The 27,189-nt window shown below is 62.4% G+C and overlaps 2 protein-coding genes across 8 annotated transcripts; both read right to left on the reverse strand.

Annotated features, from left to right (window-relative positions):
• Window positions 1-62: 62 nt before the first annotated feature.
• On the reverse strand, window positions 63-7,347 carry LOC128077800 (prominin-1-A-like). Of its 5 annotated transcripts, none has more exons than XR_008205191.1 (24): window positions 7,183-7,345; window positions 6,615-6,676; window positions 6,314-6,519; window positions 5,863-5,983; window positions 5,220-5,283; window positions 4,521-4,990; window positions 4,371-4,442; window positions 4,164-4,227; window positions 3,872-4,031; window positions 3,637-3,789; window positions 3,432-3,555; window positions 3,228-3,319; window positions 2,988-3,072; window positions 2,756-2,899; window positions 2,541-2,612; window positions 2,322-2,411; window positions 2,178-2,231; window positions 1,885-1,965; window positions 1,541-1,609; window positions 1,365-1,454; window positions 1,178-1,290; window positions 842-859; window positions 362-571; window positions 63-251 (listed from the first exon to the last, which is right to left on the reverse strand). XR_008205191.1 is itself a non-coding variant. In XM_052677343.1 (24 exons), exons 1-24 carry the CDS (start codon window positions 7,310-7,312, stop codon window positions 520-522), a joined length of 2,397 nt encoding a protein of 798 aa, XP_052533303.1. In that variant the 5' UTR covers window positions 7,313-7,342; the 3' UTR covers window positions 63-519. The 5 variants fall into 5 exon arrangements, 3 of the variants coding, with proteins under 3 accessions (XP_052533303.1, XP_052533302.1, XP_052533304.1); XM_052677343.1 differs by having other exon boundaries at window positions 63-571; window positions 4,521-4,711; window positions 4,901-4,990; window positions 7,183-7,342; XR_008205192.1 differs by having other exon boundaries at window positions 63-571; window positions 842-1,038; window positions 7,183-7,347.
• Window positions 7,348-8,317: 970 nt separating this feature from the next.
• LDB1 (LIM domain binding 1) lies at window positions 8,318-27,157 on the reverse strand. 3 transcript variants are annotated; one of them, XM_052677331.1, is made up of 11 exons: window positions 27,135-27,157; window positions 13,631-13,733; window positions 13,116-13,160; window positions 12,846-12,921; window positions 12,584-12,686; window positions 12,189-12,361; window positions 11,734-11,856; window positions 11,507-11,590; window positions 11,196-11,319; window positions 10,933-11,081; window positions 8,318-10,604 (listed from the first exon to the last, which is right to left on the reverse strand). In XM_052677331.1, the coding sequence occupies exons 2-11, from the start codon at window positions 13,648-13,650 to the stop codon at window positions 10,374-10,376; spliced, it is 1,128 nt and encodes a 375-aa protein (XP_052533291.1). In that variant the 5' UTR covers window positions 13,651-13,733; window positions 27,135-27,157; the 3' UTR covers window positions 8,318-10,373. The 3 variants fall into 3 exon arrangements, with proteins under 3 accessions (XP_052533291.1, XP_052533293.1, XP_052533292.1); XM_052677333.1 differs by lacking the exon at window positions 27,135-27,157 and adding an exon at window positions 26,505-26,651 and having other exon boundaries at window positions 10,939-11,081; XM_052677332.1 differs by lacking the exon at window positions 27,135-27,157 and adding an exon at window positions 26,505-26,650.
• Window positions 27,158-27,189: the final 32 nt, after the last annotated feature.

The raw sequence follows: 27,189 nt of genomic DNA on the forward strand, positions 1-27,189 counted from the left end.
CTTTGCACACCTGACCACAATGGAAGGGTTGGGGAGAAAAGTGTATAGAACTACCCCATACCTACAACACAAAATCACCTCGTTTATTGTTTTACATCCAAAATCACAGCACTGGAGAGTCAGGCTCCCTGCACAAATAAATACTCACATTGGTTATGGAGCAGGTAAGCAAGTTCCCCTCAGCCAGCAGCATCTGCCTGTGCACACAAGGGGGAGGAGGGGTCCTGGCCCAGCCCCACACCACAGCATGGCTGCAATGAACCGTGGGGAGATGCTGTGCTACTCCTCCCCTTCCCTGCCACCTTCCCCAGGTGATGAGGGGTAGCAAAGCCCCACGTGGGGCAGTGCAAAGGGCACACACCCTTCTCCTGCAGGCTGTCTCCCAGCTGTAGCACCTCACCACTTATTGGGAAGTGGGGAGGGGGCTCCCAGCCTGTTCCCAGTGCTAAGGGAGAAGATGCAGCAGACAGAGCTGTCATGTTCAGCGTCCTTAGTGCCTGTGCCGTGTTGTGATGGAGGCTAATGACTTGTAGCTGGCTGGGGGATTTTGTTCAGGTTGAATGCAGGCCCTCTGCAAAATCAAGGGTGTTTGCATCACGCCAACCACAGAAGACAGCAGGGGACAGCCAAGAATACCATGGGAAGGCAGAATGCTGTCCCTCTGTGGCCCAGCACCCCAAAAAGAGGAGGGGGGAATGTGGTAAAGGGACCCCAAAACAGTAGTACTGCACAGGTCCCACCTTGCTGCCTGCACCCCCCTCAGCTTGTGCTTTCCAGGTTCCTCTCCTTGTCCCCACGCCCCAGGATTTACCCCAAGTAGGGACCCAGCACTGCTACTTACATCTCCACAGCTTCTTTCCTAGGGGGAAGGAAAAAGAAGGGATCACGTCAGTGGGTCAGAAGGACCTCTTGAGAGCCCAGCCCAGCATCACACTGCAGGATGGGGCTGTTCCGGGGCACACAAGGAAGGTGTGGGTGCTGCAGGCTGTGACAGTCCCTCCATTCCAGCCTCCTCATCTGGGCACAGCATAGGGGCTCCTGCAGCCCATGGAGTTTTGACATTCCTGAGCATCACTTCTCCAGCAGCACACAGCTCCTTCGGCCGCACTGCAGTTCCACCAACGGGTGGTTTGCAGAGCAGACCCCAGACCAGCACTGTGGCAGGGCAGATCCTCACCTGTAGTCGTCGTTGATGTCCATGCGGCGGTAGAACTTGGCGAGACGCACGGCCAGGATGATGCTGGGCAGCAGGAACACAGTGCACCAGCCCAGGCTGAACCAGAAGGTGTTCTGGGAGCAAGGAACAGTCATCAGCCACTCCATCAGCATCATTTTCCATCCCATATTCATGTTATCCCTCTCACCATAGAGTCCAAGATGTGGTCACAGGCGATGGCCTCCACATTATCCAGGCTCTGGGCTATGGGCTTGCAGCGTGCCACATCCATCCTCAGCTGGGGATACAGCTGGGACAGGTCATGCTGGGGTTCCCCGAAACCTGCTATCCATCCCCGTGCCTGGCTGGGTCAGGCTCACTCACACTGCTCTTGGCCCAGGCAATGTAGGTCTCAAAGAAGTCCAGCAGCTCCTCTAGAAAGGCCCACGTCTCCTGTGGGGGGGGCAGGCAGAGAATGGGGATGCTGTACCCCCCAGCCCACACCGTGCCCCACATCCCCTCCATGCCAGGATCAGAGTCAAAATGCCACCTCGATCCAGCAGCAAAGGGTCTGCATTATGCCCCCAGGCCCCTTGCCAGAAATGGGGGCACGTGGAAGCACAGGGGACCCCTGGGAACTATGTGGTATCCCTGTGAGGTGGGGTCTCAGTGAGGCCAACCCAGTCATATCCCCCCATGTGCCCCTCAGCAGGGCAAAGTGAGCTCACATTCTTGATTATGTTCCCCATCTCCCTTCTCAGGAACTCCTCTGTGGCACTGGCTTTGTCCAACGTGGAGTTTGTCTGTGCCTGAGACAAAAGGAGCTGTCAGCAGCACGATGGGGAGAGCAGGGTCTCTGCATCTCCCCAACCCCATGCAGCTGCGGTCCCTGAGACGCAGCATCTCTGAGCCAGAGAATGGGGCAGCCCTATGCCCCATTAACAGCCCCAGTGTGCCCCAAGCTGTGGCTTAGCCCCATAACAGGGAGTGTAGGAGCTGGGTTGCCCCATGTCTGCCTCACCTCAAGCTGGGCAGCCTGGCTCTGCACCAGCTGGATGTTCTCCTTCAGGGTTTTCTGCGGGTGGTGGAGAGAGAAGCAGGGATGTGTACCCATGGCTCACTCGATGCCCCAGCAGGGCGCCTTCCCCTTCCCAGTATCGCTCACCAGCGGCCCTGAGAAGTTGTGGTTCAGCTCCCTGTCCAGCTCCCGCAGCTCAGCAGCATCTGCCTTCAGGTCCCTCTGCACATCTGCACTCTGCAGGAGAGGCTCTCAGCAGTGCCCACCAGATAACAGAGGGACCCCACTGCCAGCCCTTGCCTGCTCTGGGGCATAAGGGGCTCCTAGGCCAGGGGACACCCCTCAGCCCTGGGGACAGGATCTCACCGCGTTGCCCACCAACTGCTCCAGCTCTGTGGCCAGCTCCTGCAGGCTGCCCGCCGTGACGCCCTGATCCAGCTGGGAAAGGCACAGTGCTGAGGTGGGGTGGGGGTGAGGACAACAGCAGAGCTGCACCCCGTCCCCATGGGGCAGGATGGAGCTGGGACCCCGTAGCAGAGGGGACAGCACCCGGACCCCCCATCCCGACCACAGCCCCACACCTGCTGCAGGGTGTGGGTGAAGCTGGGGGGCTGTGCATCGTGGCAGGCATTCAGCAGCAGCTCCCGCTGGCTCTCGTTCAGCACAGAGATGGGGGTCAGGGTGATGTTCAGCTTCTGGAAAGCCGCTGAGATCTTCCCTGTGTACTGCAGGGTGAGGGGAGCCGTGAGGAGGGGCGGGACACAGTGCCAGCCCCATGTCCCCACCTGTGTTGTGTCCCTCCTTGGCGCTCACCTGGCTGATGTCCAGGAGCTCATCCAGGGACACCCTCTGGTCCAGGCGCAGTGTCTGCCATAGGGCAGCATCCTGCTGGCATTCTCTGAGGGGTGGGCACAGGGCTGCGATCGAGCCGGGTGCTCCCCCAGGGCATGTCCTCACCCAGGGAACACCTCGCTCCTTCCCTGCACACAACCCCAGGACAAGCTCCCACCCTGGGGGACCCACCCTGGGGACGCTGCCCATAGCTGTGCCCACCTGTAGATCTGTGAGAAGGTGATGGTGCCACTCTCGTCACCCAGCACCTCCGAAAGGTTAAAGCTGGGGATGAGACCAGGGGTATCCACAAGCTGGGTTCCAGGGAAATAATGGAGCAACCAGTCATGGTGCAGAGTGGGACACCAGGGAGAGCCCCCAAAGCTGTCCCAGCCCTGGGTGAAGGCAGAGGAGGGGGGAGCCCACCTGGAAGAGCTGCTGGCTGCTCCAGGACTCACAGACCAGCATGTAGATGTTCCCCCCCAGGAAGAAAGTGAGCAGCACCAGCAGCATCAGCAGCCAAGAGAAGATGAAGCTGAAGCCCACCCCTCTGCAGAGCAGAGCTCCATCAGCACGGGGAGTGCGCAGCCTGCACACCCCACGCACAGCCCTGCCCGAGAGCCTCACTCACGCCATGAAGAAGTTCCCTCCGGTGTTGGAGAGGCAGCCGCGCTGGGTGGGCAGCGTGCTCTCCTTGTGCCCCAACGGCCCCAGCAGCAGCCCGCAGGTGTTGCACAGGACTACCAGCAGCACCATGCAGCACAGCAGGGCACACACGCTCCACCTGGGGCAGGATGATGGCAACGGTTTGGGCTGAGAGCCCAAGAAGAGGGAAATGCCTGAGGTAGGTGGAGCAGCCCCCCTACCTGATGCTATCCAGGTCAGTGATAGTCTTCTGGTTGTCCCCCAGCACGGCATTGGTTTGGTTCACCAGGTTCCCAGCTGTCTCTTCCACATTCTGCAGCGGCAGCTCGTCCTGCATGCTGCGAATCTCCTGCCTGATGTAGCCCAGCTGCTCCTGGGTCCCTACAGGGCATGGGGACAGGGATGGGTCGCTGATGGAGCTACCACCCACACCCTGCTCTTCCGGGAGAACCCAAGGAGAGGATGGGATGCTTGGTCCCCATGGTCAAGCATCAGCATGGTGGCCCTACTTACATGTCACCACGTTCTGGGACTGCTCTTGCACCTTTCTGGGGGCCTGCTCCAGCACGCTGATCACCTGCACAGGGACAGCATCCAGCTCCCGACCCCCTCCCAGCCACTCATAGACAGCACAGGACTTATGTACTCCACCAGCCTCAGGCACCCACCCCGCTCTTCCCTCCATGCAGCCCTTCACACTCCCCCAACGCACCCCCTCACCTCCAAATCCCCCTCTATGCCACTGTCCAGCACATCCCACAGCGCCTCCAGCTGCCGCTCCACACCGGGCACCTGCAGGCACAGCTCAGGGTGAGGGGGCCGCAGGCTGGGCAGGGAGGTGGGGGACACCCATGGCCCCCCAGAACTCACCGTGCTATAGTTGGCCACGAAGGCCACGCCATTGGATGAGGTGGTGCTGCAGGGCTGCCCGCAGCGCTTCAGGGTGCTGTCGATGCGTGCCCGCAGCGTGCCCAGCTGCCCGTCGTAGGTGCCCTGCAGTTCCTCCAGGCGCCAGCGGGTGCTGTTGATGGTGCCGAAGGTGGACGCCAGTGTTTCCATTGCTGGAGAGGCAGCGAGAGACATCCAGGAATACACCCCAAAGTGCCAGCGTTCCAGCCAGACCAGGGATGGACAGGCACACCCCTCCCCAGAGGCCTTTCCCAAAACACCACATGTGCCTCCAGCCCAGCCCTCAGCCCTCGTATCCCCATGGTGTCCCCCACACATCCTCAGAATCACTGGGACATCACCTCCCAAAAGGCTCTGTAGGGATCCCAGCGCCTCGTCTGTGCAGTTCCTGATGCTGGAGGTGATCCTGCCGCCGAGGAGGGGCCCAATGTCTGTGGAGATGGGGGGAGGTCAATGCAGGACCCCCCTTGGGCTGCACTGAGCAGCCCATGCCTTGCAGGGGAGCTGCTGAAAGAACTGCTCTCACACCAAACCTCATCCCACAGCGATGTGCTGGAGTCTGGGCAATAGGGCCATGCCAGCCCAGCATCCCTAGCCACCCCAATCCCCAGATCCCCCCCACAACAGCAGGAAGGTGCCCCCGTCACCGTGCATGCTCACTCTGCAGGCTGTCATTGGTGCTGCCCAACGGGACGCTGCTGCTGTCGATGATGAAGCTGACTTGCTGCAGGGGCAGAGAATCACAGAATGGCCTGGGTTGGAAAGGACCTCAAGGATCATGAATCTCCAACCCCCTTGCCACCAACCCCCCCATTTAGTACCAGACCAGGCTGCCCAGAGCCCTATTCAATCTAGCCTTGAACACCTCCAGGAACGGGGCATCCTCTCTGGGCAGCCTGTTCCAGCACCTCACCACTCTCTCTGTGAAGAACTTCCCCCTGACATCCAACCTAAATCTTCCCTCCCTCAACTTAAAACCATTCCCCCTTGTCCTGCAGTTATCAACCCTTTCAAAGAGTTGATTCCTCTCCCCTCTGTAGGCTCCCTTTAGGTACTGAAAGGCTGCAATGAGGTCACTCCGCAGCCTTCTTTTCTCCAGGCTGAACAAGCCCAGCTCCCTCAGCCTGTCTTTGTAGGGGAGGTGCTCCAGCCCACTGATCATCTTCGTGGCTCTCCTCTGGACCCTCTCCAACAGCTCTCTGTCTTTCTTGTACAGCGTGGGGTGGGGACTCTTTGGGGACCCCTCCCACCCCCAGCCCCGGGGCTGCCCTCCCCTCTTGCCCCACTCGGGATGCGGGCGTGCCTGGGGGATGGAGAGCAGGTAGGAGCAGAGGTCGTGCACGGTGCTGTTGATGTTGGGGAAGGCGCTGCTCACGGATTGCGAGAAGCGGATGTTGCTGATGAAGGCGCACACATCGCCGGCCCTGTAGGATGAAGGCAGCGGGGTCAGCAGGAGGAGCACCGACGTTCTCTCCCGGACCCTCCAAAGGCAGGTGCAGGACGCACTGCTGAGCACCCCGATGGGGGACCCGGCAGGACGTGCAGCGGACGCGCCCCGCGCCCAACCCCGCCCCTCCCGCTACGGGGAGACCGAGGCACGCGGAGCCCCGCTGCGAGGCTGCCGGGAAGGGCTCTGGCGCACGGTCCCGCTCCCCACCGCCACCGCTTCCTCTCCTTTGTCCCTCCGCGCCGGAGCCGCTCCCGCAGAGAAGGCAGCTTCCAGGCGAGGCCTTCCCGGCCGCCGCGGCACTCACAGCAGGAGCGCCGACACCAGCAGCACAGCGCTGTACAGCGCCCGGCGTCGGCTGCGCATCCGCCCGCTCTGCTTCTGGGACATGCGGCCCCCGCAGCGCCCGCAGCAGCGGCAGCAGCAGAAGCAGCATCCCGCCAGCGGCACCGCGACGGCGAAGAGCAGCCCGATGGCGATGCACACCAGGAAGCCCAGCTCGTAACGCAGCAGCTGTGAGAGGGAGAAAGGAGGCGCGAGGCTGCCGGCCCGGGTCTGCGCAAACCCGCGGGGTGGGATCTGGCTCTGCACCCCGGCTTCACGCTCACCTCCTCCTTCTGCTCATCGGTCACCACCCTGCCCTGCGTCTGTGTCAGATCCGCTATCAGCTCTGGGAGACGGGGAGCAGAAGTGGTCGTGAGCAGGCACCCTCCCTAACCGCAGCCCTAACTTCAACCTTGGCCCTAATTCAACCTTGGCCCTAATTCAACCCCGGCCCTAATTCAACCCTAACCTGGCTTTGGGACTCCTAGCACCACCCAGTGCCGCGGCTCTGGGCAGCACGTGCCTGGCACCTTTTCCCTTCCGGCCGTCTCCCCCCAGCCGTTTGGCACCCAGGGAAATCATCACCAGTCCCAAACTCTCTGTTTTGGAGGCTCTGGGGGGACACTCTAACATCACCCTGGCAGCATGCACGTGACACCTGGGATGGGGATAAAGCATTCTGCATGGATGGGGGCAAAGTCCCCCTCTGCGATGCTTGCTTCACTTCCAGGTCTTGCCCTACCTTCTCCTATGGACCTATTATGGGCTGCCTCTGTGCCGTGTGACACATTGTGAGACCCTCCTGACCCCACCACAGAAGACTCGGGCAGTCCTGGAACCCCCAGCACGCACCCAAGGGGAGGCTGTGGGGCTGCACCAGGTGCAGGAAGCCGTGCGCCATGCGGAGCAGCCCCGGCATGCTGCTGCTCGGCTCCTCGAGGCCGGGGCCGTACACGGGCTGCGAGATGTTCCCCAGCTCCATGGTGGCACCTGAGCAGAGAGGGGACAAGGACAGCTAAACCTCACACCCTGCCACCCATCCCCGAGTGGGAAACGTGGGGGAAAAATCCCATACCCCACAGCCTGGGGTTGGGATACGGGAGGGGTGGGGGCAGCGGGCTGTGCCCAGGGGGAAGCGAAGGATGTCGGGGAGACAGGCGGGGACAAAGCACTTACCTGCGGTGCCCCGCCGCACAGCTAACGCCCGGCTCTGCGGCTCCTTTCAGTTTGAGCCCAGGGACTGAAAAGCTCTGCGCTGGCAAATGCACCGCCCCACCCTGTCCCGGCCACCGCCTGGCTCCCGGCCACCAGCAGCAGCAGTGCGTCCCAAGCGCGATCCCAATGGACTCCCGGAGCTCCCCCCCCCCGCTGCCCATCCCATCCCGACGCCCCATATCTGCCCCTCCCAGAACTCTCATCACCTTCCCGGCCCCACAAACCGCATGAGCTGATGCAGTTGCCTTGCTCTGGGACAGGTGCCGGGAGCTGTACCCGAGCTGTACCCTGTGCCCTTTTCCCCCTGCCCCACGGCAGCTCTTGGTGCCCTGGGTGAGAGGCAGCTGGGTGGCTTCTCTCCTGCCCCCCCAACCCCTGCCCCCTGTAGCACAGCATGGGCCCTGGGAGAGGAAAGGATGCAATACACCAAGGGAAAGAAAAACAGGGAAAAACTGCATAAACTTGGCTCGTGCAGCGTAGGGCTGTCACGGGACTCCCCCGAGGTTTTAAGGCGGATTTTTTTCCGGCTGCTTTACCTTTACCCCAGGGTGTGGAGGCATTCGCAGCTCAGCCTCTTCCTGCTGCGGACATCCTGTGCAGGAACAGCCCTAAGCTGCTTTCTGGTGCTCCTGGCTGGGGGGGGGGAAATGGCTGAAGCACCCCCCCACTGCAGCTGCCCAGGAGTCGAAACCTGGAGGGTTTGGGGATGCACCTTAGCACCAGCACCGGCACCCCCAGGCCCTGGGCTCAGAAATAAGCGCTCAGGACAGCCTCAAACCGAAAAGTCATTTTATTGGTACCATACATGACTCATAAATGGCACAAACTATGGAGGACGGGGGAGAAAGGGGGGGCAAAAGAAAAAAAAAGAAAAAGGCATTTCAGTGTGCCCGGGGAGAGGGTGGGCAGCGAGGGGGCACATCACCACTCTGTGGGAACCCCAGCACCCATCGTACCTTACTGCAAAGCAGAAACCCCCCCGGTGCCGTGGGAGCCTCCTCTGGGGTCCCAAGCTTGGGGGCAGAGATCTGCAGGACTGAGACCTCAGCCCCCAGGAAGTGGAGGTCAGCATGGGACACCCCACTGGGTGCTGGGACTTGGGATCAGGTCAGGGCTGAGCCAAGGGTCCCAGGCACCGTCTCCCAGTCCCTCCGCAGGGCTGGGGGGACACAGGGTCCCTCCCATCACAGCCACCCCCAACCTGGGTGAGACGTGGACTGCACCCAGAACCTCTGTGTTCATGGGGCAGCCCCTGACGGCTCCCACCCAGCCCTGTGGGGCTCACAGGCTGTTGCTCCCCCCAGCACGGTGCTGGGAGGGTGCTGGCAGAGAGAGCAGAGTGCAGACCCCCCCAAAACATTCCCTTGCACACTCACTCTCCCCACTCACACACACACACACACTCTTGCACCCAGCATAGCCCCATCCACCCTGTGGGGCAGCACCTGCTGCACTCCCAAGCTGGGGACATACCAGGGGGGCACACATGCAGCCAGACCCCCAGCTCACCCCACAGTACCCTACTGAGGATGCGGGGGAGGCAGTAAACACACACACACCCTCCCCCTCGCCTTCAATCTTCACCTTGGAAGAAGCCTTGGAAGGAAAATATTTTTTTTCCTTTTTTTTTTTTTTTTTTAAACCAAAAAAGAAAAAAAATCCCAAAAAAATTATTATTATTCTCATTGTTTCCCCTAACATCAATGGAGGCACCTGCTCTAGTGATAACACATTGAAAGAACAGTATCGTACACACTGTCTACAGCGCGGAAATGTACAAGCACGAGGTACACGAACCGGGGGGGGGGGAGGGAAGGAGCAGGGACAACAGCACACAAGATTTACATGGAGGAGGGAGGTGGGGGCTGCCCCCCACCCCCTGGAGGGATTAGAAAGGAAGTCTGCAAAGTCTCTCCTTGGTTTGAAGCTCTCCGAACTGGATATAAAACGAGACTCCCAAGAGAAGAAGCCTGTACAAAAGTCAGGACAGGATGAGAGCGCTCAGGGCAGGGAGGGGGGCACTGGCCAGGGAAGGGGGGGGAGGGGAGAGGGCAAGAGGGGGTTTGTCCCATATTTTTTTTTTTAAACTTACAATTTTAATAATATTATTAAAAAAAAAAAAAAAAAAAAACAGACAAAAGTAGGAGGTACTGGGAGCCGGAGGTCACCAAGGGACTCCGGGTGGAGACGTGGGGGCTGCTGGCCTTGGACCCCCCACACCCCTCAGCTCCCTCCCTGCTGGGCGTTTTCTATGTACACAGTCCCCAGCAGGGCCCTGCTGGGGGGGTGGGGGGGAGCGAGGGGATGGGGGCCAAGAAGGGGGCAGGAGAGTGGGGAATGCCCGGTGACCGACCCCCAAGACCACAGCAGCTGGGGCTTTGTCCTCGGCCAGCCCCACCAGCCCCAGGCTGGGCTGGAGGCGCGCGCACACAGCAAACACCGCCGTCAGACCCAGGAGGGGAGAGGAGGAGGAAGGCTGGGCCTCACCGCAGGGCTCTGCAGCCCCGCCGCACCCCGTTCAGCAGGCAGGGGCTGGGCACGGCGGGAGGGGACACGAGAGGCTCTCCAGGGATGAAGAAGCAGGGAGGAGGAAGAGGGAGAAGGGGGAATAACGAAGCTACGGCCCCGACATCTGCCCCTGCCCTGGGTCTGGGGGCAGCGGGCGCGGGGGGAGCGGGGAGGCGGCGGCAGGCGCTGCCCCCGGCCGTGGGTCCCGCCGTGGCACGGCGCCGATCCGCCCCAGTACCTCGCCGCTTCCCAGTCACTCTCCGTTGCAAATGTACAGGTAGATCGGTTGGGACTGAGTCCGCGGGGGGGGCGCGGGGCCGTTACTGCGACGCCTGCGACGTGGGGTTCTCTGACTTGCTCTCCTGGCTGGAGGGCGGTTTGCTGTTCCAGGGGCTGTTGGCCCCCAGCGCGGGCGAGTTGTTGAAGCTGTCCTCGTCGTCGATGCCGTTGGCGGCGTCAAACTGCGTATTCTCCAGCCGAGTGATGAGCCGCTCGTCCTCGTCCCCGAACTCCCCCCCCATCAGCGTGGGCTCGCCTACCACCATCACATCCTGAAAGGGGAGACGGTCCCGAAACATAATCGAGGTGGGGGGAGCCCCGGCCGCCAAACCCCCCCCTCCCGGCACCGCAGCCCCTTCCTCAGCTTCAGGGTTGCCTCCTCGCCTCCGTCCCTGGGCTGCTACTCACGCTCTGCAAGGGCTGAGGCAGAACAGGGGGAGGGAAGGGAGACCTGAGGCTGCCCCCTGCTTTTCCCCGTCACCATGGAGGGCCGGGGCCTCGGACAAGCAGCCCTGGGGATGTCCCTTAGCCACTTCCAGGGGCTGGGAGCCCACCCCTCCATCCCGGGGAAGGAAAAGAGAATGGAAACGGGATGCTTACAGGTACCTGACTGGACAGAGCGAAGGTGCTGGCGGGGCTCTTCTTCTTGCTGTTGCTGTTGTTGGTGTTTCCACCGCCGGAGCTCATCGTGCTGCCCCCTGACATCTTCCTTTTCCGGCGCTTGCTGGGCTGCTGCCGTGCCGGCTCCGCTGGGCCGGGAGGAAGAAGCAGTCGGTCAGCCGCAGCTGAGTGCCCCCCAACCCTTCTGCCAGCACCACCTCCTCCCACCCGCACCACGCAGCCCAGCAGGCAGCGGCACTCACCGGGCGGCGCGACCATCCGCTGCCACTTCTGGAACAGGCAGGTCTTGAGGCAGTCCCGGGGACTGAGGCTGTAGGTCTTGTGCCGTGACATGAGCTCCTGCATTGGTTCTAGGATTACACAGAGCTGGGGGAGCAGACGGGCACGAGGTTAGACGTTGCCAAAGCCAAGAGCCCCTCTGCCGTGCCGCGGCAACCCAAGCCTCATGCAGAGCCCACGGGCTCCACACGCTTGCTGCCCCACTGTTGTGCATTATCCTCCCCCCTCTTCCAGACCCCCGACGCACAGCCCGCTCTGCTCCTGGCACACGTACTCGGAGGTAGTTGAGTGTGGAGTTTGAGAGCCCACAGCGTGTGATGTTCTTGGATAACTGGTCCAGCATCTGGGGGTCCTGTGCCTACAGGTGAGAGGGACAGCGCTCAGCTGGGGATTGTCCCCTGTGCCCCATCCTGTAATTAACGGGGCGTGGGGGAGCCCCGTCTGTGCGGCAGGGGGAGGAGATCAGCAGCCCTGCCCCACACTTTGAGGAGCGGTACTCACATGCATGGCAAGGATGCTGCGGGGGATGAGCTCTCGATGCTGGCGGATGCTGAAATGCCACGTCTTTATCCTCATCATGTCATCAAACATGAACTCCAGGTAGAGCCGCCCCTCCACGCACACCTGGGCAGGACACAGAGTCAGGCACGCACTGCCACCCTGCTCCCCCAGCCCAGACCCCTGAGAACCCACTGCTCCTGCACACCAGGACACCCATCCCTTAGCTTGGGACTGCCTGGCACGAGTCTCAGCACAAAGCAAACCCAGGAGCCTTCAGAGACAGGGGACCTGTGCCCAAGGGATGCTGCAAGGGCAGGCTATCTTTACAGTGCTCCATCAGCACAGCTCCATCTGCTCAGCACACAGCCACAAAAATCAGTGCCCATCCCTCACTTCATGTCACCACTACCACTGCGAGCATCTGCCAGACTGAGACATGTGGGGGCTGGAGGTACCTGGGTGAACATGGGCTTGCCATGCTGAGTGACCATGGTGCACTGGTCGCAGTCCAGAGAGACAAAGTTGTTGTGGAAGGACTCCTTGGGGTGCTTGAGCACGTAGTAGAGCTCTGTGGCCCCTCCTTCAAAGATGCTGCGGAAGTAACGGGGTATCAGAGTCCGGCCAATTGCTGGAGTGGGAAAAGGAAGAAAATAACATCAGTAAAAACGACTCATCCAGGTGTGCATGTGAATAAGGTCCCCATGGCTGTAGGCAACTGGGCTCCAATCCCTCGCTCATGCCCACCCATGCAGCCCCATCGTAAAGCAATGCCTCTGGGAAGGAGTACTCGAGCACAAGCTCTGGGAACCCCAGGGGCTAGCCCTAGCCACACCACTCTGCTGCCACTTACTGTATCTCTTTGGTCCATCCTCCAAGCAGAAAGTGATTGTTAGCATGGCATCGTCCTCAAAGAACTCTGTGGTGAAGGCATCCCACCACAGATTGTCACATTCCTGGGGACAGCAGAGATGCTGGGTTAGGGGACAAAAGACAGGCAGCCCTACGCTCAGCCCTTGGAGGACTGCATTCAGATAAGCACCCGGAGAAGAGGCTGCCCCCTGTCATCAGCCACTCCTCCCACTCGCTTCCCAGCTTGGCCCCCAGCTCCCCACCTCTGTCCAGTTCTGCAGCCGCTTGTTGAGCTCAAATATCCTGTAGTCAGTCTGATTGCCATACGGCGTGTGCCTCCTGCCAGGGAGCAGAGAACACGTGGTCAGAACAGGGAGCAGCTGCAGTGTGGGGCATAGGGATGGGGACAAAGGTATGGGGACATACGGCCTCCGCAGGCCACCCATGTGCCATACTCATCCTCCCCAGGCACTGACCCCAAACCAGACTGGGGCAGGCTCTCTGCTCCTTCCCTGCCAGCCCCTCACACTTACCCAATGCCAGGCTCCAGGTACGTAGGTGGGTACATGGGAGTAGGTCTGTGGGAGAGAAGCAACACAGCGGGGTCAGCAATGGCCAAGATCCTTATCCCTGGGCTCCAAAGTCTCCATCCCCCCTTCCCTTCTACCAGCAGCAAGCAGTCAGGATGCTGGTGTCTGACAGCCCCACAGGGTGACCTGCACCCCAGAACTGAGCTGCTTCCCAGCCCCAGGGGCCCATCCTGCTCCCCCCAGGACTGGTGCCAGGAACAGAGAATGTGGCAGGGGCTGGAACTGTCCCCAGAAGATCGACCTGGCAATGGGCTTGGTCCCACAATGCTGGAGAACTGGGGCTCCCTTGATCCCAAATGTAACCCTTTCTCCATCCATCAATACTAGCTCCCATCCCATCTCTTGCCTTGTGCTAATTGAGTTAGCACAACATGTGCTGCAGTCTCAATACAGCTCTGGGGATCCAAGAGACCAGAAAACCCCAAGCCTCACCGATCCCTCCCCAGCCCCCAGCTCACCCCACATCTCGATCCAGCATGGTGCCCGGATGGAATGGGGGGAAGGCGTTGCCGTTCGGGGGCTCCTTTGGCGAGTACAGCTTGAATGACTTAGAGGAACAGCCTGCAGAGAGAGGGAGAACACAGGTCAGTCACAGGCACCAACAGCAGCAGTACAGAGGCACCTCATCCCTGCTGCCAGGAAGAAGAAGAGGAGATGGAGGGATGAGGGACCAGCACTGCCAGGGTGCCACGACCTGTACTGGAGCAGCCAAGCCCCCAACAGCACAGTCCCATCCCCGATGCCGGTCAGACGCACTGGTGCACACAGTTTGTCAGTTCTCAGGCAGATCTCGGTGCCCCGGGGGTGGTGCAGCTGGCGTGCCAGGGAGCGGTTGTGCCCGACCCCCCCACCCCCAGCCCTTCCGCGCAGCTCCTAATCCCACCGACCTGACCCGAGAATCACACGGGATCTTTTCGCTGACCTTTCTATCGCCATGGAGACGGGTGAATAATCACCCGGCCGGCGGGTCCCCAGGCAGCCACCATCTGCCACTCAGGCAGGCCAGCGGTCACCAGGTTCGAGATGGAAGGCGATGCCGCAAACCGGTCCCACCGCTCCCTGCTGCCCCTCTCGCCCCATAAAGTAACCTGGGGGCGGCAGGGGGCTCCCACGCTGCCGTCCCCCAGGCTCCCCGCAGCAGCCCGGCACACCCACAGCTGACAGGACGCGGCACGCAGGGCCAGGCGAAGCCGAGACACGCGGTGGGAGCAGCCGCTCCCCGCAGCCGGGCGGGCTGCCAGGCAGCACTGGCTCTACAGGCTCAGCTGGCCTCACCGCTATGGGGGATCCCCGGCGGTGCTGCGGCAAAGTGGGCGCGGGGTGCACTGCTGCCTGTGGGGAGATCCACTGCCATGGGAGGGAGCGGGCACAAGAAAGGAGAACAACATGAGGATTAAAGAAAGCACTGCCCCCAGCGCTGGGAGTTGAGACAGCCAGCTTTGGACCGGTATGGGACGCCCCACAAGGGGACACCAGTCACACGGCACGTCTGGAGGAGACAGTGCACCTCATCACGCAGGAGCGCACTGCTCCTCACACCCTCCCACTGCAGCGGGGGGAGCAGGGCAGGGCTGCCCGCCTCTATGGCACAGACACAAGTTTTGCACCAAGGTCAGCACCGGTGCTGGGGAATTCCTGCTTTCATCCTGGTCAAGTTGTGCTCTATGGAAATCAGAATTCAGCTGAAGCTGAGCTGGAAATGCAGCACTTTCCTCACTGCCATTAAATAACACAGAGTCGAAGCATACTTGATGCACAAGAAACTTTCCCAAGGTGTTTGAGATGCATCAATTCACCCCACAGAGAGTGTATCGGTCACCACATCCTCAGGAGAAAGGAAAATCAAACCTGAACGGCAGCTCTCATCTTCCAATGCTTTGTTTTTACACCCCTGAAGGCTCTGTGTCCCTCAGCCCAGCATGGATTTGAGCTGACAACGAATTCCCTCTGTGTGCACAGAATGATCTCACAGGGTGGTGGGACCCTTCCCCAGCTCTGCTTGGGGTAGGACACGGGGACAGCCACAGTTCCCACCTGGGGCTCCCCAGTCAGATGTCATATTGATGCGTCCTGGGAGCCAGGCATCAGCGTGCCCCAGTGAGGCTGCCTTCATCCTCCTTTCTCTCATCCGGAGCGCAACCAGCTGCAGGCACAACACCCTGGACAGCCTCCCCAAGTGACGCACAGCGACAGCTCCGCATGGATGTCACCACGCTCCTTGGCCCCAGTGGAGGGACACGCATCCCAGCACCACCGGCAGCCCGGTGCCCACTGTCACACACAGCACTGCTTTGCATCTGCGGGACTGCAACTCAGGAGGATGGCACCTGGCCACAGAAGTGATGTGAGCTGCAGCCTGATGGAACGGCACTACAGGAGATGGGTAGGTAAGGGAGCAGAAGTGACGGCCCACCAGCATCCCTGCTGCCTGCCAGCCCCGGGAAGGGAGGGCAGGGAAAAGCTGGTGCAGCCCCGCAGCCAAGGATGGCTGTCAGCCCCACGTGGCGCATGGAGATCCGGCATCCCGGGATGCACCGCTCCGCTCTGCTCCGCTCGCTGCTGGCCATGGTGAGGAGCAACGAGCGCTGCACGCTGGGACGCGTAGTCTCCAGGGAATGGGCTGCAAAACGGGGTTGGACCACGTGCCCTCACCCCCCTCTCCCCCCCAGTCCATAGGGGCTTACCCGCATCACAGCAGTTAGCACAGTGCCACCAGCCCAGGTCTCAGGTTAAAGCAAACAGAAACAGCCCACGCCATGACCTCAGAGAAAAAGCTTTTGGTTGCTGCACTTGCACAGCTTCGCATGTGCTGTCACCAGGGTCAGGGCTCGGGATAACTGCAGCGCTCGGGATCTCTCTGGCCTGATGCTGGGCTGCTCACCGTCCTCAGCACACAGCTTCGGGGCCAGGGGCAGTGTGGGGCAGTTTGTTATGGGCAGCAGCATCCAGGTGTGCCCAGCACCCAGGGCCAGGTGATGCCTCCCAGGGCTGCTGCCTGCTCTTGGATCTGCCAACAGCATCAGTGCAAAGCACAGTGGGGACAGAGGAGCCCAAGTCCCCTAAGAGCCAACATACCCAGCACAGTCTGAGCTCCAGCACGAAGGGCCAAAGCCAAGGAGCAGTGGGTTTGGCCACGCACCTCTGCCTGGTGCTGCAGAGCTCCCAAACCAGAAATGAAGCACTGTAGAACCACCTCTACCTGTGCTGCGCAGCCCAAGGCAAGCCTTCTCACCCTGGCATCCCCAGCTGCAATACCGGTCTGCCTCAAACAACAGCACACCTTGCTGCCACCGGTGTCACAACCCACGTGTGTGAGCTTGCAGTGCCATCAGCACGCACAGCCACTGTGCTCTGGGTCACTGGAGGACAGCAGCTTTCCTAATGAGTGCTGCTGCTGCTCCGTGGCTGGACCCCTTGGAGCTTGTGCCAGGGTGCTCAGAGCCCTGCCAGGGTGTCTGCCTGGCATGGAGCAGAAGGGTCTGCAGGAAAAGCTGGGACAGAGCACCAGGGGAGAGCTGCAGCCGGGGTGCTAGGATTTGGGGATTTCTACGGCATCATGAGGGCAAAGACCAAACTCCTTCCTCTGTTAGTGACAACCACAAGGACAACACTCCAAAGCCCGAGCCTTTAGGGAACGAAGACCTGCCCGAATTCACCACGACTCACAGCAAAAAGTGGGAGCTGACACCCCGGCAGCTTTGGAGGAGCTGCTACAAAACCACGGGGACAAAGCCCTGGGGAACACAGCAAGTCACCCCAGCAATCAGCATCAGAGGATTCTGCTCTTGCAGCAGGTGCCCTGCCAGTACTGCCAGAAGCCCATTCTGAAACCCCAGGAACAGGAACAACCATCAGTGCCACATCCTGGCCGTGCAGCCCAGCCCTGAGGCAGCACCAAGGGTTTTTCTCTGCTGGACTCACCGCCCTGCAGTTTGTACCCAGGCTCTGATAAGTCAATGTGGGGCTGGGAGCTCAGGGTGTGCAGCCCAGTGCAGTATTAGGAGTGCTTATCATCATCTCCAGGACCGCTGGAGGTCAGCGCGTGGCTGAGGTCAGGGCAGCCTGTCACAGGGTGGTTGGGGCCATAGAGGAACCCCCCAGACACAAGCCCACAATGAGCAGCCAGGCAGGGAGCGCTGTTGCCCACTCCCCAAAAGCATCCCCCAGCCCCAAGGGCTTTGTCTATCAGCCACTCACACGCCTGTACCCCCCGCACCCCCGAGCTCTTGCAGGGAGATGCACGGCCTCAATGCTTTGCACCCCTCCCGTGCTTCGCTCCCTTCTGTCAGACCCCCGGAGCCACAGGAGGGGATGAAGTTGCAGCAGGAGGTGACAGCGGGTGCGGGGACACCGGGAGGGCGCGGGGCAGCCGTCGGGGGGCACGGCCGAGGGCTGGAGCAGGGGGGAGAACAAAGGGAGCTGCGGGGCACGGCGGGGGGCTGGGGGGTGAGAGGGGGAGCGAAGAGGAGGAGATAGGGGCGATAGGAAAGGGAGCTGTAGGAGGAAGGCAGAGCCGGGCAGACCGGCGGTAAGGGGGCCGGGCCGGGCCGAGCGGGGCCGGCGCCTCCGCTCACAACTTTGCGGGCGGGACCCGGCCCTCCCTTCCGCCACCGGGGCCGAACCGAGCGAGAGAGAGAGAGAGAGAGAAGGGGGAGGAAGGGAAGGGAGGTGAAAGGGGGACGGGAAACTTCCCGGTGGCGGCAGGCCGGGCCGAACCGAGCCGGGCCGAACCGAGCGACTCACAGCGGGCGGCGGCGGCGCTGGGGCGGGGGTCGGAGCGCGGCGTTGGCGACGGCGCTGGGGCGGGCGGCGGGGCGGCGGGCCGCCATGGGGGCGGCGGCGGGGCGGGGCGGGGCGGGGCGCGGGGCGCTTCCTTTGTCTGCGCCGCGCCGACCCACAATGGCTGCGGCGGCGGCGCGCCCGCTGCCGGCCGTCCGTCCGTCCGTCTGTCCGCCCGCCCGCCCGGGGCACCGCGCCGCCCGCACAAAAGGGCCGCGGGGCTGGACGGGACGGGACGGGACGGGCCCGCCGGCACCGAGGGGAAAAGTTCGGTGCCGTGCAGCCCCGCGCCGGGCTGCCGGAACCTCCCGAGTGCCTCCGTACGGCCCTCCGTGCAGCTGCACCTATCTACGTAGCGACACACACCTCTCTATACAGCCCTCTGTCACGCGTATGTACATCTGTGTGCACCTACACCTACATATACAAACCTCCACGCAGCCCCATGGGCCCCCACAGCCGTTCCTACGTATACACCTCTCCGTGCTCCTTTGTGTAGCTACACCGATCTATACACCCCTGTACACCTACACGTGTCCCTATATACACACCTGCATGCACCCCTCTGTACTCCTACACCTGCCTCCAGCCACCCCCCTGTGCACATAGCACACCTTAACAGCCAAATATACACCTACACTTCCACACAATGCTGCACACACTTATATAGACACATCTGTATGCACCAATATACACTGCACAGATGCTTATCTATACAATCATCTGTATGCCCGTATCTATATACACACCTACACACACTTGTCTGTGCATCCTGCACGTACACACAGCTGTACATCCCATATCTCTACATGTACACCTCTATACAGCCATCCATACTCCCGCACAGGGAGGAGCATCCATTCAACACACACCAAAATGCTTTACAACCCGCATAGCACAGAATCACAGAACACCTCACGTCGGAAGGCACACCAGGACCTCCGAGTCCAACCCCTGGCTCTTCACAAATGCCCAAACCCTGCACCTGAGAGCACTGCCCACACAGAGCAAGGCATGGGCTTGCTTTCTGCTCGAAGGCCACCACGCAACAACACCTTTGACTGCCATCTCATCACCTCCATGCCAGGAGGAGCAACCGCTGGCATCAAACAGGAGTTTTGCTGTTTGCTGCTCCAGTCCCCCCCAGCAGAGCAGAGCAGAGCAGGGCAGGCATCCCACAGCACAGGGACCTGTCGGTCCCAATCCCAGCACAGTTCCTGGGGCTCTGAGCACAGCCCAGCGTTGAGCTTTGACACCAGCTGGAAAGTATTTCTTTCCCTGGGAAAGCTGCAATAAAAGTATACTTTTCTCTAGTTTGCTTTGATTTTTTTTTTCTTTGAAGTTTTTCTGGATTTCTCTTGCTTGAACTACTTTCCCTTTTCCCTCAGTTTCAGGCCCCCATGCAGCCAGCTCAGCACCAGGCCCGCAGCAGGCGCACACATCCATGCAGCTCGCCCCATGCACACTTGCACACGTGCTCACGGACCAGCACACACATGCAGGCACGCTGGCACAGCCTGGACACGTCTGCACACACACCTCGGGCAAGCACGCCCTCCTACAGCCCTTCCCTGCCCTGAAGCTGCAGGGTGACGTAGGCCCAGGCCTCAGGGATGCACGATGCATGCACAGCTACCAGAGCAAAACCCCACATGAAGGGCACTCTGCCCCCACTGCAGCTGTGTCTGTAAGGATCAGAGAGCAGCACCCATGGGTGCACGGCCCTACAGCCAACACCCCCCAAGCAGTACTGGGACAGAGCAGCCCACCGGGACCGTTCACGTGTCCCTGCTCGGCTCTGACGACAGTGCTGGCCCGGTCCACGTGGCTGCAGCAGCCCCAGCTGTTTATGGTTATAGCCGAGTTAATAATTAAAGAGATGCTGGATGGAGAGCAGAAGGGCTGGGATGCAGCTGGGGAGCGCAGTGCGTGTGGCGGTGATGGCGGGGGAGCCCCTTCCCTGCAACGTGCTCCCACCCGCAGAGCGAGCGGCTGATGGGAATAGCACAGTGAGGACACACAGGGGTGCTCCCCACCATAAATCTTACCCCCTTCATGTGGAAATCTGCTCTTGTCCCTGCCTCTCCAGGGGGGAATTCTCTCGGCTGGATCATGGGGGTGCCTGGGGTAGGTGGGCCCCTCTTCTTCTCTGGAGAAGGCTTGGCTCCATCATCGCTCCCCCGGAGAGCCTGGGGGAGGCTGGGAGCTCAGCAATGAGTCATGCTGGGCAGGCGGCAGATCCTGGGGGCTCCCAGGATTAACCCTTCCAAAACAAAACCATTTCCAGACACCGAGGAAAGCCCAGATAGCGAGACGCACAGGAGGAGCTGGTGAGCAGGGCAAGGCAGGGAGCTACAGGCTCAGACTAAGCATCTTGTAAGGAGCGGAGGGAAAGACCTGGATACGTGATCACATCCTGCAAAACAACCCAGGTGATGGAAAGCCATCTCCATCCCTGCAGCACACCTTGCCCACAGCAAAGGACATGGCCAGGAGCTCAGCCTTGCCCCAATGCTGGGCTTGCACCCTCGTGGACTTTGTGGCCACCCACAGCAGCCAGCCCTGGCCCCTCTGGCAGCAGCCTGGGGAGAGCCTGCCAGCTCCACAGGGTTTATGACTCCAGACGCTCCAGGTGGATTCTCTCATGTTACAAGAATGGTTCGTTTTACAGCCAGTTTCCTGGCCTGGGGCTGGTCCCCACAGCCTGGCCGGGTTGGATCTTGTGCAGAACGGTGATGGAGTGGATAAGCTGAGATGGGGGCACACAGCAGTGCCAAGGGGCAGTGGAAATCCTTGCCAAAGGAGCCGCTCCTCATCCATATGAACTGCTGAAAAGATGAAATCAGCCACCTTCCAAACCCACATTCTTCAAAGATAAGCAAGGGGGCTAGGTCCCTCCACACCCCCATCCATAGGAATGGGGGTCAGTGGGGAGGATGCTGAAAACCCCCCAGGATTGATGGGCATCTCACAGCACCATAGATGCACGTGGTGTGTTACCAGCAGGTAACTCTACCAGCAAAGCCCACCCCTTCCCCTCACCCCCTGTGCAGCACTGCTGAGCTCTCCGAAGCAGCTCTCCGAATATAGCAGCATCAAATAGCTCTATCAATAATGCATCGCTTCTGCTTCCTCTCGCTGCTGTGTTTTTGTTGCTAACATGTGTGTCCTTCCTGTTAACAGCTGCCTCTGCTCTGCCAGCTAGGCCAAACAGGGACACGGCCACCGCTGGATGGGGATGGCAGCTCCCACTCCCTGCAGCTCTGGGTCAGGCACCAGCCAGCCCCATTCCAGGCACGGCACAGGGCAGCTTGCTGCCGCTCCAAGCCTCCTGCAGCGTGCAAACCAACGGCATGCACAGCACTGCCGCACACACGGTGCTGCTGCACACTGTGCTCTCCAGGGCACTTGGCACAGAAGCAGGAGGACACATCCCCCTCCTCCTGACGTGCCTTTGTGCAGGCACAGCTCTCCTTGGCACCGTTTCACCCCAAATACCCAACAGACGGCTCCGGCAGTGGCTCAGCCCCATGGTGTCCATGCTACCATTCCCTGGGTACTCAAGCTACTATGCTCCTGCACACGGCTGCCCCAGGGCTGAGCCACGGACCAGTCAGTGCATGCCAGCCTGTGCGCCCAGGCTTGCCCCATGCCTGGCGGAGCGGCGTGCTGTGAGCTGCTCCCGCCGGCGGGGAGGCAGGAGCTGGGGCAGGCAGGAGCTGGGGCAGGCAGGAGCTGGGGCAGGCACCGGCAGCGCTCTGCAGGAGCCCCTGGGCTGCGCGCAATGCTAGCAGGCATCTCCCCAAAGGAGGATGCGTGCCATGGGGTCCTGAGCTGGGGGATTGAGCACCAGGCTCCGGGAAGGGGGCTCACACCCCGCTGTCCCCCAAGCAGCCGGCATCCCCGCACGGCTCCACCTGGACTTCACTGCAGAAACCTGGCTCTGCTCCCAGTGCAAGCCCCGCGGCGCCGAGGAGGGGCCCAGGGCTGGCGGCTGCTGCAGAAAGCAGGGGCCCCTGCTCACCCACTGCACATGGGGCTCCTGCACCAGAGACCCCCGGGACCCACAGTGGAGCAAAGTATTATCTCTACCCCACAAGCAGGGTGGGGCTAGAGCAGAGCAGGGGCTGGCATCTGTGGCATGGGAGATTACGCGCTGGTCTAACGTTTGTGTTTGTCCTGGAAGCAACCTGCTTAGGAGGGATGGGGACAAATGGCAGCAGAGAACCAGATGTGAGGGCTCCTGCGGGATGTTGTCTCTGGTGCCTGCTGGCATGGTGGGATGGGGCACAGTGATTGATGTGATACCTGTGCCCACAGCAGGTGTCCTGGCACACAGTGGTGTCCACGCCTGCATGCTTAGGTGTGCATAGCCCATGTGCACAATCATATTCCCACATCACAGTGAGCACGCTGTTCCTTCCCCTAAAAAATCATCAGCAGTACCTTTGTCCATTCCAGAGCCCCATCCCAGGTCTGGGGGGTACCAGCCACCCTCCCTGCTCCAGGTGGGGTCAGCAGCAGGCTCACCACCCCACCAGTTCCACAACGCCCTCCCCCTCCAGCAACAGCAGGAAACCACAGCTCAGCCCTGCAAGCTGCCTGATAACAGCCGCCTGGCCCCAGCCTGCCTCCCCAGGGGCCGGCCAGGGGGCACCCAGCACAGCTCCCAACACCCACCACTACTCCCTGCTCCTCACTCCAGCAGCAAGATATTGCAGTTTCAGAGAGAGAGAGAGCAAAAGGATGTGCCCAAATCACGTGCAAAGGAGGCCCCCAGCACTGTGCACATGCATGCATCCTCGTGTGCAAGCAACACGGATGTGGCTAAGGGAATCCCACAGCAAAGGCAAGAAGGTGGCATGAAGTTGAGACAGGAAAGTGAGCTGGAGGTGCAGGGGACAGGCAGGGGATGCTGGTTCCACTGCCATCCTGCCACAGCTCAGTGCTCCTGCCCTGTGCGGGGCACTCAGGCCCAGCACTGCAGCACCTCACGTGCTCGGGAGCCAGGCACTGCCCCGGGGGCCCATCCTGCTGTCAGCACCCCCTCACCCCCCTAGGGCAGCCCCCAACATATCGGCTTTCAGAGCAGCTCTGTGCTGGCACAGGAGGTGCAGACAATACCATTTCTGGAATAAACTCGGAGCGCAGCCGACAGGCACCCAGCACCAGGCCGGCTGGTTAACCCATCATAGCTTTCCCCAGCAAACCAGAGCTGGCAGCAGGGTGAGCTCACACGGGTGCAGAGGAGCCGTGCCGCATGTCTGCAGAGAGCCCTAGGCCCCAATTTACCATCCTAATAAGCAGATCCTGAGGTGAGCATGGGGCAGCTGCTAACTCCCCCTGCTCTCTCCTGCACCAAGAGGGTGGCACGGCGCACGCAGCATCCATCAGGTGGATGGGGTAGCTGGCATCTCCCATCACAGTACCACCAGCAAGGTGAAAACAAAACACACACAGACACTGCCCCACAGCTCTATCAGCTTGTGGCAGGGCAGGGAGTGCAGCGACGGCACGCCTCTCCCTTGCAGTTATTACCACTTGGCACACAGCGCCAGAACACAGGGGCTGCACTGATGGCCTTGGCTATGGGGTCCCACCAAGGGTAGTTTCTTCCCTTGCTCAGTAGTATTTGCATGCAGTGACATGGCTCGTGGAGCTGGGAGCAGAGCCCTGGGGGCTTTCAAAGGGCAGCAGGAGGGACAGGTCGCATTTGCGGTCCAGATTTCAAAGCATCTGGAGCCTTTGCTGCAGGGCAGAAGGGCTCAGCCTCGTGCAGGATGAGACCTGAGGAATTATGCAGGAATTAGGGTGAGGGGCCAGGGGCAGCAGGACTCCCATCACCTTGGGTGCCCTGGGGGTGCTGTGGTTCCCACACTGGAGCTGCAGCACATGGGCTCTGGCTGTCAGCGCTCAGCCTGCACTCTGCCATCCCTTCCCCAAGCATCTGTCACAGGAGGCTCGCAGCATGGCTCAGCTTGGTAGGAGGGAGGAACCGTCAGACAGGGACACTGCTGTCCTCCCCATCCCCACAACCCACCCCAGGACATGCTGCACCAGACACACCCCTCCAGGCCTGCCAAGCCCAGCACCCCAGGGCTCAAAGCAACATAGGCCAGGAGGGAAACCTCTGCAGGGCTCCGTGCAAGCCGGCACAGCAATGGGCAGCATGGCTCAGGGCTCTACTGCCAGCCCAGGGCTCTGTTTCCAGCTCGGCAAACCCGCTGCCCGCTACCTTGGGCAAGCTGCTTCCCCACTGCGAGAGCCAGGCCTGCAGGGAAGGGAGCTAGGAGCCCTGCATGGGGCACAGCAGGGCCGTGTGGGAGGAGGGAGCAGGCCTCACTCCTCACTCCCTTCCCCGGGGGCCCCACGGCACCAGCACCGTTACTATGGCAGACAACATCACCATCATTTCTTCTCGTTATTTGTTGCTGTTGCTTGTTTTTCAAAAGCCCACTGCACTGAGCTCCAGGTGCCAAGAGGGCACGGTGGGCTGAGCGTGGGCCCAGCATGGCAGCACGGTGCCAGGCTCAGGCACTGCACTCTGCCAGCCCAAAATGCAGTGTGTTTACAGCCTGGCACCGCCTGCGAGGCCGCAGCTCTGAGGCACACCTCGGCCCGGCACCATCCTCAGGGCACCTTCAGAGGCCCCAGCCTCCATCCTCAGGTCTGGGTCGCAGCACGGGAGCACGATGCCCCGCAGACACGGGCAGCCCCCAGCCCTGCAGTTTGAAGGGGCACAGCCGAAGGATGCTTCGGGAGCAAAACCCCTGCCACGAGCATCTCCTAGGCAGGAAACTCCTCCAAGTTAACGCAGCCCCGAAGAGCAGCTTGGGCAGAGCGGCTCATTAAATGTTTCTGGTTGGCAGCAGGCCAGCGGCAGAGCTTGTTTTTTTTTTCTATATTCCGATAAACAGTCCAGAGAGGGGAGGGGGGAGGGGGCGGCAGGGAGCTCTCTGGATGTGCCACCAGCCTCGGGCGGGCAGGGAGGGGACACACGCGTGCACGCACACACGGCATCCACACCACGCAAACGCAGAGGGCACGGTGACAACCAGGCCACCCCCGGGGATGCTGCAGGCCCCCCGTCGCCCACCAACATGGCGGTGACATTCCCGGTGGCACGGGGCCAGCTCCCAGGGGACGCGCCAGCGCCGTGGCCCCACGCCGAGGGGCCCGGCGTTTACCCCGCGGCCCGGCCCCGGTGGGAGCGAGGGGACCCGGGGGAGGCGGGCCGAGCCCCCCGGGTGCGCGGTGCCTGCGGGGCCGGTCGGTGCTTTAACTGTTTGGCCTGGCTGGGAGGAGGTTCACGTGACTTTCTGCTTGAGGAAGCAGCGCTCTGGCAGCTTCCAGTGGGAGATGGAGGAGGCGGTGGGGGAAGGGGCCGCCCGCCTGCATGGAAGCACGGCGGGGAGGGAGGGCAGCGGCGGGGAGGGGGAGCGGGGCGCCCCTTCTGTCCTCCCCCGGCGCGGGGGGGATGCGGGGACGCACCGGGGGGGACGCGCGAGGGCCGCGCTCACATCTTCTGCCCGGCGGCCCCCGAGACCGAGAGGCGCTCCGCGGGACGCGGGGTCCGGCCGAGGGGACGGGGCTCTGCCAACCCGGGCGGCACCGTGCTCACAGCAGGGCCATCAGCCAAAGAATGAGCGTCCCCGTCGCGCGTGTTCCTCCCCCCCCCCAACACTCCCCGTTCCCCGTCAACGTCCTCCCGGGGACCCGGCGCCAGGCTCCGGGGCCGTCACCACGCTCGGTTCCCGCACAGGCGTCCCCCGGCCCGCAGCCCCCCCCGGCCCGCTGCCCGCCGAGCGTCCCCGCAGCACGCTCAGACCTCACCGCCTCGGCACACCCCCTTCTCAGGCCCCCAGGTCCCACCCCTCGCTCGGGGCGCACGGAGCGGGAATTCCCCTCGCCCAAGGGGGGCGCCCCACGGATCTGGCCTGCTCCCCACCGCGGGGTCAGCCCTCGCCGTGCCACCCGCGTGCCCGGCCCGCACTCCGCAGCGCCCCGCCCGCAGGGCGCCAGCGCCGCGTCTCGGGGGTCCCGCGGCCGGCCCTCGTGCTGCGGGATCCCGACCCCAAAGCTGCGGGGTCCCAGCCCCGTACGCAGTACTCAGCATCCGCACCACAGGGATCCCGGCCCCGCGGCCAAATGCGAGGTCTCAAACCTTCCGGCAGACCGCAGCATGCGAGCCGTAGGGCCCCCAGCCCCGCGGCCGGCCCCTAACCCAGGGGGTCCCGGCACCGCCGCTGCGGGAAGCCGAACCCGTAAACAGACCTCAGCGTCCGCGCCGCGGAACCCGGCCCCACAGCCGGTCCCCGCGCCGTGAGGTCTCACCCCAAAGCAGAGCTCAGCCCCACACCCGCCCCGCATCACAGAGTTCCCAGACCCGGCGCCGTTCCACGGGGCCGCGACCACAGAGCCCACGGCACACGGACTCTGCACCGGCGTCGTTCCACGGGGCCGCGACCCCAGGCCCCACACCTCGCAGCCCCCACGGCCGAACCCACCGCGGCCGCCCAGCCCCGCGCAGCCCCCCGCCCCGCCCGCACTCACCAGGGCATGCACAGCCCACTGACATCTTCACATGCCTGGCCCGGCCGGGGGTCGCTGCGCGCTGCCCGGGCCGCGGGGGTCTCGCATGGACGGCGCGCCGCGAGCTCCGGCGCGGCGAGAGGTGTGCGGCCCCGCGCAGCCCCGGGCAGGGCCGCGGCCGGGGGCGGGCGCGCCAGGGACCGGAGGGGGTGCGGACGGGGCGGGGGCCGCGGCGGCGGAGCGGGAGCGGGGGCGGCTGCGCCGGCGGCGGCGAGCGGGCGGGAGGGCGCGCGGTGGCGCATGCGCGGGGATCTCCCCCCACCTCCTCCTCCTCCTCCTCCTCCGCGGAGGCGCGCGTGCGTGCGTGCGCGCCCCTTCCCGCCGCCGTGCTCGCGCACGCACGGGATCGCGCGCCCCTTTCCTCCCTCAGTCGGCCCCAGAGGGTGTCGCCATGTCGGGGCCGCGGCGCCCCGTGCGTAACCGCAGGGGCTGCTCCCGCCCGCGGCGCCCGGCCGTGCACGACACCATCCGCGGGGCGCGGCGGAGACGCAAGGCCCCTCCCTGCCCTGCCGTCTTTCCTGATGCCGCCCGGCACCGCGCTGCCCGCGGGCTCTGAGCCCCCGTCCCTGCTGGAAGAGCCGGTGCCCCCACCTGCTGGGATCCACGTTCCTCTCCGCTGAGTTTCGGCGTGACGTGGCTCTGATCC

The sequence above is a fragment of the Tympanuchus pallidicinctus genome, unplaced genomic scaffold (assembly GCF_026119805.1).
Source record: "Tympanuchus pallidicinctus isolate F22 unplaced genomic scaffold, pur_lepc_1.0 scaffold16, whole genome shotgun sequence".
Taxonomy (NCBI): Eukaryota; Metazoa; Chordata; class Aves; order Galliformes; family Phasianidae; genus Tympanuchus; species Tympanuchus pallidicinctus.